This window comes from Miniopterus schreibersii (genome assembly GCF_964146895.1).
Source record: "Miniopterus schreibersii genome assembly, chromosome: 4".
NCBI classification, from domain to species: Eukaryota; Metazoa; Chordata; class Mammalia; order Chiroptera; family Miniopteridae; genus Miniopterus; species Miniopterus schreibersii.
The window spans coordinates 18,351,968-18,368,076 of NC_138105.1; the positions used below are offsets into that span (position 1 = coordinate 18,351,968).

The 16,109-nt window shown below is 32.5% G+C and overlaps 1 protein-coding gene across 19 annotated transcripts in view; it reads right to left on the bottom strand.

Moving 5' to 3' along the window:
- Positions 1–16,109, bottom strand: part of LOC308556839 (ankyrin repeat and KH domain-containing protein 1) — a gene marked incomplete at its 3' end in the record, with an annotated part of 119,112 nt that overhangs the window by 23,948 nt on the left and 79,055 nt on the right. For 15 of the 19 annotated variants that reach the window (XM_081136497.1, XM_081136510.1, XM_081136507.1 and 12 more), the window contains 8 exons: positions 11,302–12,060; positions 5,766–5,911; positions 5,495–5,606; positions 4,649–4,794; positions 4,212–4,354; positions 3,583–3,796; positions 1,884–2,059; positions 1,510–1,672 (listed from right to left, as the gene is read on the bottom strand). In XM_081136497.1, the coding sequence (XP_080992623.1) occupies positions 1,510–1,672; positions 1,884–2,059; positions 3,583–3,796; positions 4,212–4,354; positions 4,649–4,794; positions 5,495–5,606; positions 5,766–5,911; positions 11,302–12,060 (1,859 nt within the window). The remainder of the gene's footprint in view (positions 1–1,509; positions 1,673–1,883; positions 2,060–3,582; positions 3,797–4,211; positions 4,355–4,648; positions 4,795–5,494; positions 5,607–5,765; positions 5,912–11,301; positions 12,061–16,109) is intronic. The other 4 variants (XM_081136501.1, XM_081136503.1, XM_081136500.1 and 1 more) reach the window with 1 other exon arrangement.

Consider the following 16,109-nt stretch of genomic DNA (forward strand, 5'->3'; position numbering starts at 1 on the left):
GACCAAAAGACATTTCTCCTGAATTTAATATGCCCATTTCCCACTCAAAGTAGAAAAGTTTTTGTAAATTAGTCCTAAAAACAAAGAGGATGTTCTAGATTCCAAAACATTATTTTGGCTCTCACCTTACTTAACAAGGTATACTGCCACCTTTATCTGAGTCCTATGGCTTGAATCTAGAAAAAACACCTTCTAAATGTCATTATCAGAGGCCCAATAATCTGTAATCAATTCTAAGTACATCTAATATAACATAGCCAAATGTGCATAGTTTCTCCTCCTACTAAGGTTCTAAGACATCCTCAAAAATTAGTCTGGGGGGAACACAAAACAGAAAAGTGGTTGCCTCCAGAGTAGAGAATTAATTGAGAACAGGCATGATAAAACTTTCTAGAATTACGGAAGTACTTTATATCTTTATGGGGTGTGGGTTACATGGACATATGCATTTATCAAAACTAATTAAACTATGAATCTTATGATTTGTGCATTTCACTGTATGTAAATTATACCTCAATTAAAAGAAGAGAAAAAAATTGTGAAACACAATTAAGTCTAGAAAATATTTTAAGATTTTTTCCCTAAGACACATAACTTACACTGCTCTCATTCAATGGCTATTTAGTTACCAGCTATTATGAGTTAGGTACTGTGCCAAACAACTGGGCATGAACAGTGGTGAAAAAGTCATGGATCTTGTTCTTCATGGATCTTCCAGACTAGCTGAGAAGACGGGCATTAAAAAAGTAAACATGTTTGAATGTATAATTACAAATTGGGATAAGGAAAATAACAGTGTACTATAAAAGAGGGCCTTTTCAGATGTTAGAGAAGAACTCACTGAGAAGTGACACTTAAAATGGGAGCAAAGGGGAGAGTAGAAGTGAGCCTGGTATAAGCAAGGGAAAGAACATTTTGGGAAAAGAAAATCAGTGAGAAAATGCCCCGAGGCAGTTAAAAATTTAGTGCTGAAGTGTAGTGAGCAAGGGGAAGGGTAGCATAAATGATTGGTCTGGGGAGGCTGGCATAAGCCATATTCTGCAGGGCTTTGAAGCTATGTTAAGTAGTTTACAGTTTATCATAATTGAATGGGAAGGCTTTTAATAACAGATAAGTGAGCCTTTATATTCATTTATATATATATATATATATATATATATATATATATATATATATATATATATAAAATAACTTTTATGAAAGAGTCCACTCATTTTTGTTCCTCTTGAGGTAGAGAAGACATCCATCTGCACATATCTATCCTTAAATCTCATGTACAACAGCATTACAAAATTAGTCCAGACACCAACTGATCTAATAATAAAGTTGCTTGTAGTGAACTACCATGTAGCTGTTAGATTTGGCCACAAAAAGTGAAAATATAGCAGTGATTTGTGTATAGATATATAATCAATTATCCAAGGTCAATTTATCTTTCTTATATGGTTTTTAACTTAGAATTGATTTAAAATTATTAAATTTTAACCCCCTTCATCCACATCAAATTACCTTGCGAAATGCTGACATAAGAGGTGTGATTTTCCGGTTATCTGCTGCATCCACATCAGCACCTGCTTGCACTAGCAACTGCACCACATCAAAATGACCACCATTGGATGCCAACCAAAGTGGTGTGTTTCCCTTCTTGTTATGAACATCAATATGGGCTCCCCTATAAAATCAAAAGATGTTAATAGTTTGTTTCATATGAGAAGAGGCAGGCTTTTTCTATTTTTCTCTATCTTTTATTGTTTACAAAATATCATGCAAATAATCTGCACTTTAAAATGTCAGTAAGGTAGGAAAATTTTATTAGCTTTAATGGCTACGGAAAGTGAAAGGGATCGTAGAAAGTTCTATATATAAATATAAAATCTACCCACCTACTAATCAGGAGCTCACAAAATTTGTAGTGACCTTTGTCCGCTGCTATTGTTAAAGCAGTATCTCTTGAGGAAGGCACAGGGGGGGCATTGACATCTGCTCCTTTATCAAGGAGAACTCTTCCAACCTCTGCATACCCTCCAGAAGCAGCTTCCATCAAGGGAGTAAGACCAGTCTGTTTAAACCAAAAATTATTCAAATACATTAATATAACTGCTAAACAATTGACTTGTGTTTTCTATTTGTGATTTTCTCTCATAAAACAGCTAAGCAATATTCACAATCTTAAATTTCACCAAACAGCAGGTTAAAATTATTAGAATCAGTTAGACAAGCTAGAATGAATTAACTTATACCATACAATATGCTAAATTTTAAAAAAAACAATTCATAACTTCCATACTGTTACAAATTTACGCATGAGACCATACCTTCTCTGTACAGTAAATATTAAAAATAAATAAAACGAAAAATAAAGCACAATGTTCAATGGGAAAACTTTTTTTAAGGTAATACTTTATCTGAGAATGCTGTCTGCTAAATAACTCAGGGCAAATTCTTGCAATCCTATTCAAACTTAGGTAAAACAGATTAAAATATCTCTTCATAAATTTTATTCATATGTCTTTTGTTCATTAGGCTCCAACATTTTTGCCAACAGACATTTCCTACTGGTACCATATACAAAATAATATGACCTCTCTAGGAATTCTAATAATCAAGTGAGCCACACTGGTTATCTGTAATATGAAAAGATAAATTGGATAGCAGTAAAGGCTCATTTCTCTTTGTGCCATGAAAAGTCTTAGGGAAAACTATACTTCCTTACTAAATTTTAAGAAATATAATTAATGAAATTCAGGGAGAAAATATGAGATTTTCATTCAAACCCTTCCAATTTGAAATGACTACCAGATTTGCCATTGTCTGATTATAAAGAAGTCTACATAAGCTACGTATTTCTAGGTTCTAAGTACCTAACAGTTCTAAGCAAAAAAAGAAAAAAAGAAAAATCAAAACACTGATATGCTCCTACTTTCTGAATGCTAAATAGTCATGAAGTTATCAGAATATGTCATGGTCAGGTCATATTTCAGCTATCTTTAATTTATAATCTATGGTATGCAGTAATTTTTTAAAAAATTGACGTGAAAGAGAGGAAGGGAGAGGAATATTAATGTGAGAGAGAAACATCGATTGGTTGCCTCCCATATGAGCCCTGACCTGGGATCAAACCCGCAACCTTTTGGTATATGGGACGATGCTCCAACCAACCAAGCCGCACTCGGCAGGGCTGTGCAGTAATTTTTTGAATGGGGTTTTAACCAATGATAAGCACATACCTCATTAGAGCTCTTTAAAAATGTACATTAATGCACTCTATAAAATAATCTTACTACAAAAAAAATCTTACTACAAAATAATTTTACTACATTCAAAAGTTGCATACCGGAGGATTAAGAGAGCCACTCAAGCCTGAGATTGAAAAAGTACTGACTCTATTTTCTTCACTATCCTTAAAAGTCATGAATGGTGATGATAGTGTGTCACTGACCACTGTATAGCACAATTCTCCAATCCTGCATTGGGCATCAGTTTTAACTTATGACAATTTAAAACAGCACATCAATTTGAGTTGAAATGACATTCTCTAATAGAAATATATATGAGGAAGTTGACACGTTATAAAAGCCTTACCTTTGCTCTATGTTCAACATTGGCTTTTCGGTCCAGGAGCAAACTCACCACTTCTGCTCGACCTTGGAAACAGGCCAAGGTGAGAGCTGTATTCCGATTAGTCTCTATTTGGGCGTTAATGTCTGAACCCATATCAAGCAACAATTTCACTGCAGGAACGTGTCCATTCATTGCAGCCAACATCAGAGGAGAAATACCTAGTTTACTCCCAGTCCTAAGGGGGAAAATGTGCTTAGAAAATTAAAATATTTACCTATTATTTTTTAAAAAGCATAGAGAACATAAAAGATGAAAATGTTTCAGTAAAAAGAAACCAATGAATGACTTTGTTTAGGCTAATAATTAGAAATAGGGAAATCTCACAACTTAAAACATAATTCCTATTTAGAGTTATAAATTTCCAACTATACATAACAAAGTACTTTCTGAAGGAGAGTTCTTTAAAAACAGCGACTATAGCTGAAACAATCTGTGATTATCTGTAAGCACATTAGGAATAACTGTTGGCCCTTGCAGCTTTAATGCTATCTTAATTAAAAATGATATCTATCCAAATATTTAGGGGAAGATACTTATTCCAAGGAGTAACTTATTAATCATGAGTAATAAAACAGATAGGTGATAGATACCTTGAATTAATTTCTGCCCCAGCATTAAGCAGAATCTTAATGATATTAACATATCCTCCAGATGCAGCTAGACTCAGTGGTGTATAATCAGACACATTCCTGTGTTCTTTATTTGCACCTCGAGCCAGTAGCAAGTCTACCACCTACAAAGTAAAATATGAACAGAGAAATCCAGTTTACACCAAGGGTTCAACTTATAATTAATTAGACTTTATGTATTCAAAAATCAGCGTTAGAGAAATGGATTCAATTTCACATCAAGGAATTCAGAGTTCTGAAATCCCAATTGCATTGAAATGACGAGGTTGCTCTTTCTATTTGTCAATTGCTGAGTAATGATTTGCATTTCATGTGTGTTAGGATTGTGGTCCATTCACCACATACGTATTTAAAATATAAGCAAAATATTTACAAGATGAAAATTAACATTAACACACCTCCTGACGCCCACCAGAACATGCCAATGAAAGTGGAGTATCCTTAGTTCGTTCAGACTGTGCTTCTATATCTCCACCTTTATCCAAAAGGATTTCAACAACTCCAACATGCCCTGCTGTTGCTGCCAGGATCAGTGGTGTGAAACCTAAATCAGAAAATAAAAATCTCAAAATTTGTGGTTTTTAATAATTAAGCCCTTGATTTCATTTCTTTATTGTTTTAGTAAGAAAAAGTCTTTAGGCCAGATACTTAAACCCAATTAACATAAAACTGCTCTAAACCCTAATTTGTTAGTGACAAAAATCCATAAACATCTGATAAAAAAGAAATGCTAAGTCAAAGGAAACTATTAAAGTTTATACTCATAATGAACTTTGATACCTCTGCATACTCAACTTTTGGATTAAGGAGAAAGGAAGGCAACCACACTTGCTGTACTTCACTGATAATTTACAGCTGAATTTTTGGAGAATAATTAGGCCCTGTAGATGAACAAATTTGGAATTCCAGATTGAAATACACTTACCCATCTTTCCACTGAGATAGTCTAGGAACCACTTATACATAGTGAAAAAAACGTTTTCTGATGTAACTACACTCAGACTTTATTTTATTTATTTATTTTAATTAATCTTAGGGAGGAAGGGAGAGAGAAACATTGATGTTAGAGAGAGACATGGACTAGCTGCCTCCCGCACATGCCACAACTGGGGATTGAACCTGCAACCTAGGTATGTGCCCTAAATGGAACTGAATCAGCAACCTTCTGGTGCACAGGATGATGCTCCAACCAACTGAGCCACACCGGCCAGGGCCAGACTTTATTTTTGACTGACATTCCTTACCTTTTTTGTCTCTGTGCTCGATTTTAGCATCTCGTGCAATGAGTACAGATACAAGTTCTTCATGACCACCCGCACAAGCTAGTGTTAATGCCGTGTCATGATTGCTCTCAGTCTAGAAGGGGAAAAAATGTTAGAGGTTTTTTTGTTTACAATGGAGTTATCAACTGAAGAGCAAATAACATTTTCACAGTGAATATGAAATGATAATTTTCTTTTCCAAACAAAGAAAATAAAAATGTGCAAATAAGTTTAAAGAAAGCAATATACTCACATGCGCATCAATGTCAACTGAGGGATACACAGGGGGCAATGACTGGGAAGCCACATTGCTTGGAGACTGTGAACAGGGTTCAGGTGTAAGACATTCTGTGGTCTGAGAGGAACTGTTTGAACCAGTGGGCACTCTGCTACTCACAGCTGAAAAACAATATCCATATTGCTGAATTTTACTAAAAAGGGTAAAGCCATTTATATACAAAAAATATAGAAAACATAAAATTCTGTATCAGTAGTATAATGTAGTAGTTAAATCCCAAGCTTTGGAGTCAGATGAACCTATGTTTGAATCCCAGTTCCACTACTGACTTTCTGGTCTTGGGCAAGTAATTAAACCTCTCGTAGTCTCAGTTTTCCTTATGTGTAAAATGGGGATGATAATAATACCCATCTTGTAAGGTAGTTGGAAGGACTACTTAGAATAATGCAGGTAAAATACTTAGTACAGGGCCTGGTACTGAATGCAAATATAACAAATGGTAGTCTTTTACACTGTCAATAGAGAGAAAATATTTTCCATTACAAAATTAAAGAAATTTTATATCAATTTGTAAAAGACATTTAGATAAAAATATCCTGAGAACAATGCAAAAAAAACGAGAACAAGTTAGAATATTTCTCACATACACAGCAGAGAGCATGTTGTTTTTTTTTAAAAAAAAATTCAATATTTGCCTTGAAAATTTGCCACAATGAATCAGTATCTAAAAACTAAACTATTTTGAACATTGGAACTTTTATTTGGGATATCTATATCTGGTGTTTGAAAACTTTGTTAACTGAAATTATATCTTTATGCTTCTGCATTTTATTAGAGATGAAGTTTGCCTCCTAAAGAGGGAAATACAACCTGTCTCAGTGGGATGCTGTGAGTTGTCTGTGAGATAATTTATGAAAGGCATTTAACACAGCATTTGGCATATAGTAAGTACTCAATAAATGTAATTATCAGATATTTTATGGGACTTTCAGTAGTATTATTCACTGTATTCAAAATAAAAACATTACCACTCACTCAAGAAGGAAAAATTGAGAAAAAACATACAACCATTAATAATATAGAAAAAGACACAAAGCTTCAGTGATGGCAATAAATAAACTTCTATTACCTGGACTGAATAAAAAACATATAGGTCCTAAGGGGAAGTATAAGCATTTCAAATGTTAGAGAATGTTTTCTCTCTAGAATTTTGACTTTGATAGGACTGGATCCAGATCACTTGCTAAGGAGTTCACAGGTGTGAGTGACTCAATTTAGTACATTACTTCTTTAAATAACAAATTTTTAAGATGTTCAGATATGTTTCTACATGAGCTGTCCTTCCCCCTCCCAACACCAATATACATAAAATTATCTTGGCAATATGAATTTCTTCAGCTTGTCACCACTTAAATATATATAATTTAACTATCCATTTACAAACAGTAATGATCATTATATATATTTGTTTCACCTATAAGAACATGCAAATGAAAAAAAAGCTTATATATTTTTTGTCACTTAATGAATTAAAAGCAGATATTAATTTGTTACTCCTCCTCAAAATAGCTGATATATTTGAAAACTAGCTTCAGTAAACAAGATACTAAAGACTGATACACAGCACCTTTATATTAAGATTTTTACAGTGGTCTCATTATTAACATATACCTTATTAAAGAGCTACTTTATCATTATTAATTTAATAATTATTAATTTTATCATTATTATGTTATATGAAAAACAGACATTTAAAAATTTTTAAATAGTTGACTAGAGTGCTGTTCCAGAATGTGATGTTATAAAAGACTTCGTCACAGAGTTGACTTTAAAAAAATACTTTTGTGTATTTAAAAACTCTATTACCAAAAATGTGTTGTCACATCAACTATTGTACATTTTCTACATTATTCTAGAAATTTTTTCCTCCTTGCAATAATGACAATCAGAAACATTCTATAGAAATGACTTTAATAGGATTAATTACATACAAACGTTATAAAGATAAAACCAGAAAGTAGCAAAGATTTAAAGGTATATGTGGAATAAAGGTTTTATTAAGATAAAATTATACCAAGGCTATGACATTTTTATAAATCCTAAATTGTTTCCTACCTCTGAACAAAATATCTCTAAAAATGATTATGATCACTATCACAAAAGTCACTACATAATTCAAATTAAATTTATGCACTATCCTAAAAAGGGGTGATAAAAGAACTCAGGGTAATAGTCTAGTTAATTCTTTATGAAATTTAAGATAGTTTTGTAGGCAATATGGAAGATAATAAATCTTACTGTATAAAAATCTCAGATACTAGGTGTACATACTAAATTGTAAGGTTTTAATAAATTAAATCATTATAATTTGTTTTACATAACAGTCACTATTAGTTTCACGTAAATAAATAAAAAGCTATAAGTAAATATTAACATCTATTGGAAGAAATTATTATTTAAACATTTTATTATAAATGCCCTCAAAAATAAGAGAATTTCCTAATTACTCTTTTATTCTTAAACCACATTGGCTACTACCACAGGATTATTTATAGTAAAATACTTTTGAACTGGAATTTGTTATAAGGGAAACTATTAAGGTGCCAACAGCAGTAATGATGTGCTAAAGTCACAAAACTACATTAAATCTTACATGCACATCAAATCTTAATATAAAAATAAGAAAAATTTTATTTAATAGAATCTAGAAGTTTGAGAAAATAACATCTTCAAGATAAATTCTGAACTTCAAGTTGAATCAGATGCATGCATATTACATCTAAAGTTCTGGTTGAACTGACTTTTACTCTTGTTACTAGCAACTAAATTACCATAAGCCTCAGTTTTTTAAAACAGAAAAACAAGCGAGAAAGTACCTATTTTATAGGGTTATTATAAATAGCCCACGAGATAATGTGCATAAGCATTTAGCACAGAGCTTACTGTATGGTAAGTGCTCAATAAATGTGAATAAATTAATATTAGTTGAATTCTTGCCAATGTTCTTTATATATCAATAATGAAATTTTTACCAGACATTTCTAGAACTGCTCAATGGTCAAAACTATTTTGAATTTCTTTAAATTGCTTTGAATTTCCAGACCTCTGTTCTAGACATCTGAACTGAGAATCACTTGCTATTATGCTAAACTCTAAAAGTCCAACACTTTCAGAAGAAAAGGACTTGAAGAACTATGCTCCCAATCAAGAATTTACATACATTTTGCCTGGGACTATATCAAGTATGACACAAATTAGACTATCTACTAAAAGGCTAAATCACGATATTAATAAATTATGTAGCTACCTACTCATGATAAATTTTGAGAATAAAACAGCAATAAAGAAAAAATATTCCTATATTCCTAGAGTAAATTTATTGCAATTATAAATAAATATTCTCTAAAGTATAATTGTAAGATGTAGAGTATTCTCCCCTTTATTAAATATAAGGCATGAGAACTAATTTAATTTAGATAAAATTAATTACATCTTTGGTCTCACATACACTCCTACCAATTTCAATACATCATACAATTGTAGAATTAGGTATTCACCAAATTCATCCTTTTCTAATTTCTTTAATCTTCAATTAAAAAATTAAGAGAAACTTGGGATCAATTGAAATATTTTTGTATGAACATAATTTTTGTATTTATTGGCTGATTTACAAGTTAAGGCTTATTAATAAAAGAATATTGCACAATATGGTAGGCAAACTATCACTAGACAATGTCTACCAGAAATTAAATATTATTAGCTTATATTAATATTATATATAATTAAAAGATGTTTTCTAAATCAGCTTTTTGAAGTTTCATGTTAACTTGTAAAAGACCATTTCAATTTAACAAATAGTTCAGTGAAATAAAATTTGACCTCCTGTACAAAACCATCCGACCATCTGTTAATACTACCATAAAGTTCGTATCGACAAGTTACCTTTAGAGCTGTTTGTACATTCTTTAAAAAAACAAACCCCAAACAGGCCCTAAGTTACAACAAAACTAGATCAATCAGTAATGTGGGTTTCGTAGCTGCAAACTGAGTATTTAATTAGGCACATTATAATGCTACTTAATAGAACCCTATGTCTTAAAAATGTTATTCCTAGATGACCAGTTTTATTATTATTCATAATCATACTTCACACTCCAATATATGCTTTTACCCAGATTAGAAATTAGAACTTAGAACTATAAATGAACTATAAATTTACTTATAATTTATAACAACTCTCAATGCTAATGACACAAAGTTAATTTGAGTTAAGTGGCTGTGGGCTGAAGATATAAAAACCCAAATTAAAGAATCTAACTCCTTAAAACATTTCCCAGCATTTTTATTTTCTTTACAAAAACTAAGATATTTCTCCTCTGCACAATGATACCTATATTATATAACAGAGGAGCCCCACAGGCTATATTACAATTCTATAACCACTGAAAGTCATACACATGCCGAATAAAATTCCTGATTTAAGTAACTGTATTCCACATTTTTAAAGATTCAGTAAAGATTAGGAAGACTAAAGGCTCACAAAAGAGGAAAGAAAACTGGGATAGCATAATTGGGATGGGAGGAGGGGAGGAGAATATGACAAGAGGAAACAGACAACAGCAAGGAAAAAAATGTTGCAATCAAGAGACAGAGGACTGGCCTGCCTTTGAATATCACTCCAGCTACATCTTAGTTCTTGGTCTTCATCCACTGTCAACAGCCATTCTGGCTGCATTTCTGAACTGGGCTCTCATGGAGGTGATACATTCACCAGCCATCTTTAGGAAGGTAAATGATTAATTGCACTGTTTTCCCACTGCTGCAAGGACAATGAAAGGGAAAGTAAACTTGTGCACCTCATTTCATATCTAGTTGTAAATTTTCCACCAAAAAAAGAAAAGAAACATATACTTTAAGGTTACCAGGTCCTCGTGTGTGTGTGTGTGTGTGTGTGTGTGATGTCTGTCTGTGTGCTTTCATTAAGACAGTTAATATAAAAATCCCAATCTCCAAATCATCAAGTTGACAGTAATTTCTAACTTTAAATATTCTAACCACAAATACTGTATCAACATGGAATGCTTAGTTTTCTCTGAACATCCCTTTTAATCAGAAATATTTAAATTGATCTAATAACATTATAAAGAAAAAGCAATGTGATTTAGAATTCTGATTTCCCAACATCAAAATCACTAGCAAGAAAATTTATGTATAATCTTATGTGAATATCTCTAAAGCCTACAAAGATTTTCTACTTTGAGATCTCCTAACCAAGACACAACACTGGTGGTTTTGATACTAAAGGTCTAAAAGAAAGGATCATGGCATCTTTACTTTTTTGCCTTTGTAAACAAAAAGGAAGAGGGGCAAACACATCTCTGTGTGTTAGTGCTGTTGAGCTTAAATTCACTTCCAAAACACCTCAGGAAATAATTTTACAAAGATAGTTCTAAAATAGAAAAGTACAAAGTTGGTGTTTTTGGAGGGTCGTGTAAAGAAGTTGAGCACACAGATTAAAGAGAAATTATTACAGATATATTTCTTAACCCACCTGCTATCAGGTCATCAAGAGTGTCGGTAAGCGTCTGGGCTGGAGTTGCAACCATTAGTCCATCTGGTTCTTGAACTAACAGCCCCTGATCATGTCCAGTAATAGCAATCTGAGGCTGTCCTATAATCTGATGATTACCTGATACTTTGTGAAGTTCAAGAGAATTTGTCCCATTAGAACCTAAGTCACTGGAAAAGTTACACTGCGGAGATGATAAAGGCTGGACTGGGACAAAATCAATTTGTTCTGCCGATGGTGGAGACTGTTGCTCATCATCAACATCATTATCTTTAAATAAGATTGTGTCAACCTGAGGTAACTCTGAAAAGTGATCCTCTAGGAGACTACCATTTCCTTCCCCTTCTGGGAAGACTCCTCTATGAGAGCACTGCTGGTGTAGAGATACTGTGTCTTTCTGACCTTTGGTTTCCAAGTATTCTTTGGTAAATTGTTGCTGTGTTTTCATCTGCAACTGCCTTTCCACTTTCTGCAGCTCTTTCAGTATTTTCTTCTTCTTCTGGACTTGCTCTTCTCTGTTCTTTTTAAGTTCTTCTATCTTATCTTTGTTCAGAGGTTCACCTTGAATTAACTCCAATGACTTAAGCTGTGCTTTTTCAATAGCGCTAATTCTTTGTCCCAGTTCATTCAGCTTGCCTTCAGTCTCCTCTACTATGCACTCCAAAGGCTGGTATGGGTGAAAAGGTGGCAGTACGTCCTGATCTGCTACCTGCAGGGAACTGGACTTCTGCTTGGATGTACCTAAGCACATGAAAAATGTTTGAAAAAGTGCCATGCTAAAAAAAAAAAAATCAGCTCCCCCTCCCACACACATGGACCTCCCTCCCCAAACCCGTATAACTAACGCTGTAGAATGAATGTTCAAAGATTCACACAGTGGTAGGTAGATTAAAGGCTATACTCATTTATTTAACAGCACAAACTGGGATTTGCCAATTAAAAAAATGTGTATTTTTTAATAAAAAATTTAATCTTTAGAACAGGAGGATTTTGGAAATTAAGACAGGACAGGAAGAGAAGAAAATCAAGGAGGAAAGAATCTCAAAATTCTGCTAACCTGACCAGACTTTTTAAAGAACATCAGATCTAAAGCATTATCAACATAGTGTTAAGATACCATTAATGTTAGCTTAACTGCTCAACTGTTCTTTGCACAATATTAACTGTGCAAGCAAAGATTACAGGAAACTATAACTTGTAGATGAAAGTAGAGTGTTTTTCAAACTGCCAAATGCTTCTCTTAATATATCAAAATATAATGTGAAATCAGTTTTTTTCAAGACATATCCCTCTAAACTTTTCCATTAAGTCTTTAGCACTTCTGTACCTGAACACTAATATTAAAAAGGACAATTTTTTTTGAGTTTAAATAAACTCTTCATGTAAAAGTCTATAAGAGAAAAAAAATAAATGTTACCTAGGAGAAAACCAGATTTTCCATGTAAGATTACTCATATTGATAATGTATGTTAAAAATAAAGTAAATATATATTATTTTAAGGTTTTGAATTACACTTATATTAAGTTACTCCCCTCAAGATAAAATATAATTATCAATATTAACAATCCTAAAATCTGGCCACAGCGTGGAGGGTATATATAATAACTACTTTAATTCAAGGCTTAATCCTCTTCTTTAGGAAGAACTGGGGCTATTCAGCAATAAAAAGGAACAAACTACTGACATACCCTACAACATGAATAAACTTTGAAAACATTATGCTAAGTCAGCGATTTTCAACTAGTGTGCTGCCACAAGAATTTTTAAAACATGCAATACCTGACTATTATGTCAGAGGCACTGACCTCTTTCCCACTAGACTGTCAAAAAAATAACAACTGCCAACACAACAACAGCTGTCCTGAGTCAATGAATCAAAATTCTACCTTTTTTTGGTCAGATCTGCAAAAATATTTGTGGTGTGCCGCAGAATTTTAGCAATTAGTTTATGTGTGCCACGAGATGAAAAAGGCTGAAAATCACTATGCTAAGTGAAAGAAGACATACAAAAGACCATATATTGTGCAATTCCATTTATGTCAAATCTATAAGGACAGAAACGAAAGCAGTGGCTATTGCTTGAGGGTATGGTGAGAATGAAGATTGTCACAAACAGGTATGATAGATCTTTTTGGAGTGATAGAAATATTCTAAAATTAGATGGTGGTGATGGTTGCACAACTCTGGAAATTTATTAAAACTCATTGTACTGTACATTAAAATGTGAACTTTATGGAATTTAAATTAAGTAACAATGAAGCTGTTTTTTAAAAAGAACTGGGTTAAAAAGAGTTGTCTACTCTTCTGGATTGCAGTCAACAGATACATATACAAATAACATAGTTAACTTAAGAATTTAAAAAACAGATCATCTAATGCATTCAAAATGATTATCAAATCCAAAGGAAAAAAGTCATGCATTAGATGTTAAAATATACTGAATTGCAAGAAGGTGACAAGACCATTGAAGAAAAATAATCAGAGATTCAAACTGCTTCTTTGCTAGAATGAGAGATCTTAAAACTGCAGGTAGCTCAAATATCTGCAACATGTCTTATGAAAAAGTCTAACAGTTTTTCTATAGAAAACTGTCTTTAATAAGGTCAGAAGACAACAGTTCCAAAATCACTGTCATCACTTTAAGAGACTTAGTTTCTTTAAAAGCAAACTTCAGCCAAATGTATTGTCTACGCTCAATTTTATATTTCTATCTGAGCAAAGTGGTAGGGAAGGACTTCATCCTTTCAGAGCCATAGCCTTTAGATTTGTGAGATAATTTTATAAATATTTCCATAAGCTTATATTGAAATCCGTGGTTTGATTTATTTGTTCCAAGTACATAATGACAATCAACAGATAAGAAAAGGAAGGTTAATCAGTACGAATAGCAATATATAAATCTGCTAGCCCAGCAACAAAAATTTTCAGTTGTGTGGTAAATTTAATAACATGAGCAGACTAAATTTAGAAATTCTGAAAAGACTGAAAGCTCCTTTAAACATTTATTAATTTAAAAACACCCTTATACAGTTGCTATGTAATTTCTATATAAGATTAAGGAAACCCATTAAGAGTTCGATACTAACCAGACTTAATTATATAAACTTATTCAATGTTCACAAATTAAAAATTTTATAAATAATAAGATGATCCAAAATAAAGACTAGAATTTTGAGGACAGTAACCAATAGGATTACCCTTTCTTGTTAACAAATAAGATGCAAGAAGCTTAGAGTACAAGATTACTAAAAGTAACTTAATTGAATACAGAAACTATAAGCCTAGAACATACGCAGCAGTAAAAATGAAGGATGGTGAAAGTAAAGAACAAAAAGCAGTTCTTCTCCAAAGAGCTAATGGCAGAGAATCGGTAACCATGGAATTAGTGGGATTGCCTACATACACATCAAAGCACTAACACAAGCTATAACAACATCAAGAGTAAACCAGGTCGGTGAAAAATAAATAATGTAACCAAATCATACCTAGAAGCTGAAGCAACACCTTCAGTTTTGGGGAAAAGTAGAGAATGTGACAAGTGTCCTTTTAGCAACAAATTTTCCGTTAGTGGGAAGGGTAGTAGCATATAAGATGCTAGAAAATAAGAGTTCCGTCTCCTTTCAGTATCTCCCACTGTCACATATAAATAAATAAATCTATTCATTGGTAACACTGAATGACATTATAAAGTACTTTCTAGGAATTTAGGAAAAGTCACCATCTCATCTTTTTGGTTTGGTTTCCATCCTACTTCCTGATCTTTCACTTTTCCTCCATTAATAAAAGTAGAAAAGCTTTTTAATAGGAAACCATAATATAGAGACAGCTTAGAACGTGACCTTTATTTTTTTAATGGGCAGTGAGGGAATGAGGTGGACATGTACTTGCCAAATATTTAGTTTATTACTAAAATGAGTTAATTCTACCAATCATTTTTGTGTCTAAAATAATTAGTATATGGCGCAATAGAAAAATAATGGCCAAAGGACAAAATGCATGGCATACAGATGGATCTACATTTGCTTTCATATTTTCTTACTTGTTTTTTTTCCTAATCAAATATAAACTTTGTTCTGTGACTCCTTTGCTTTCTTATATCACTACATAGCACCTTACTAGAATAATTTTTTTTTTTTAGATGATTTTTTAACAGCATTCCCAACTGGGTCTTAAATAGAAAAAAAAAGGCTGATGTATAGAAAATAACACAGAATATCAAATATAGTAGAGCATATATTATGTAATGAAATGTGTGTTTTGATAAACAGATGTATATTGTGTCCTGGGTTTTAATATTCTTATTGTGGTCATAGTAAAAAATGAAAGCCATTGACCCAGAACTGACTCATTTTTTCTCTGTGTCTAAACATCCGCCTCAAAATTTCCCAAAGTAACAGGGCATGCCATAATCTTTAACACAGTAAGGTGAACCAAGAGCGTCCAAAGACATGCTAAGAGATTAATTAAACCTTCTGCCTTTCACTATAAGCAGTTACATGCTAAGAGATTAATTAAACCTTCTGCCTTTCACTATAAGCAGTTATATGTTAAAGACATTATTAAATTTGGGCATATGTAATCCATGTAAGCATTATTACATAATGGAAATCTACTAAACTGGAGAATATCAGCAGTAAAATTTCCATAAGAACACTCAATTTCATTCACTTATACATATATTTTCTTCTATATACTTTTAATGATTTAATATAAAAATATGAGAACTTTTCATGTTACCTATCCCAACAAACAACTCTGGGATATAAAGCATTATGTTCATTTAATCCTT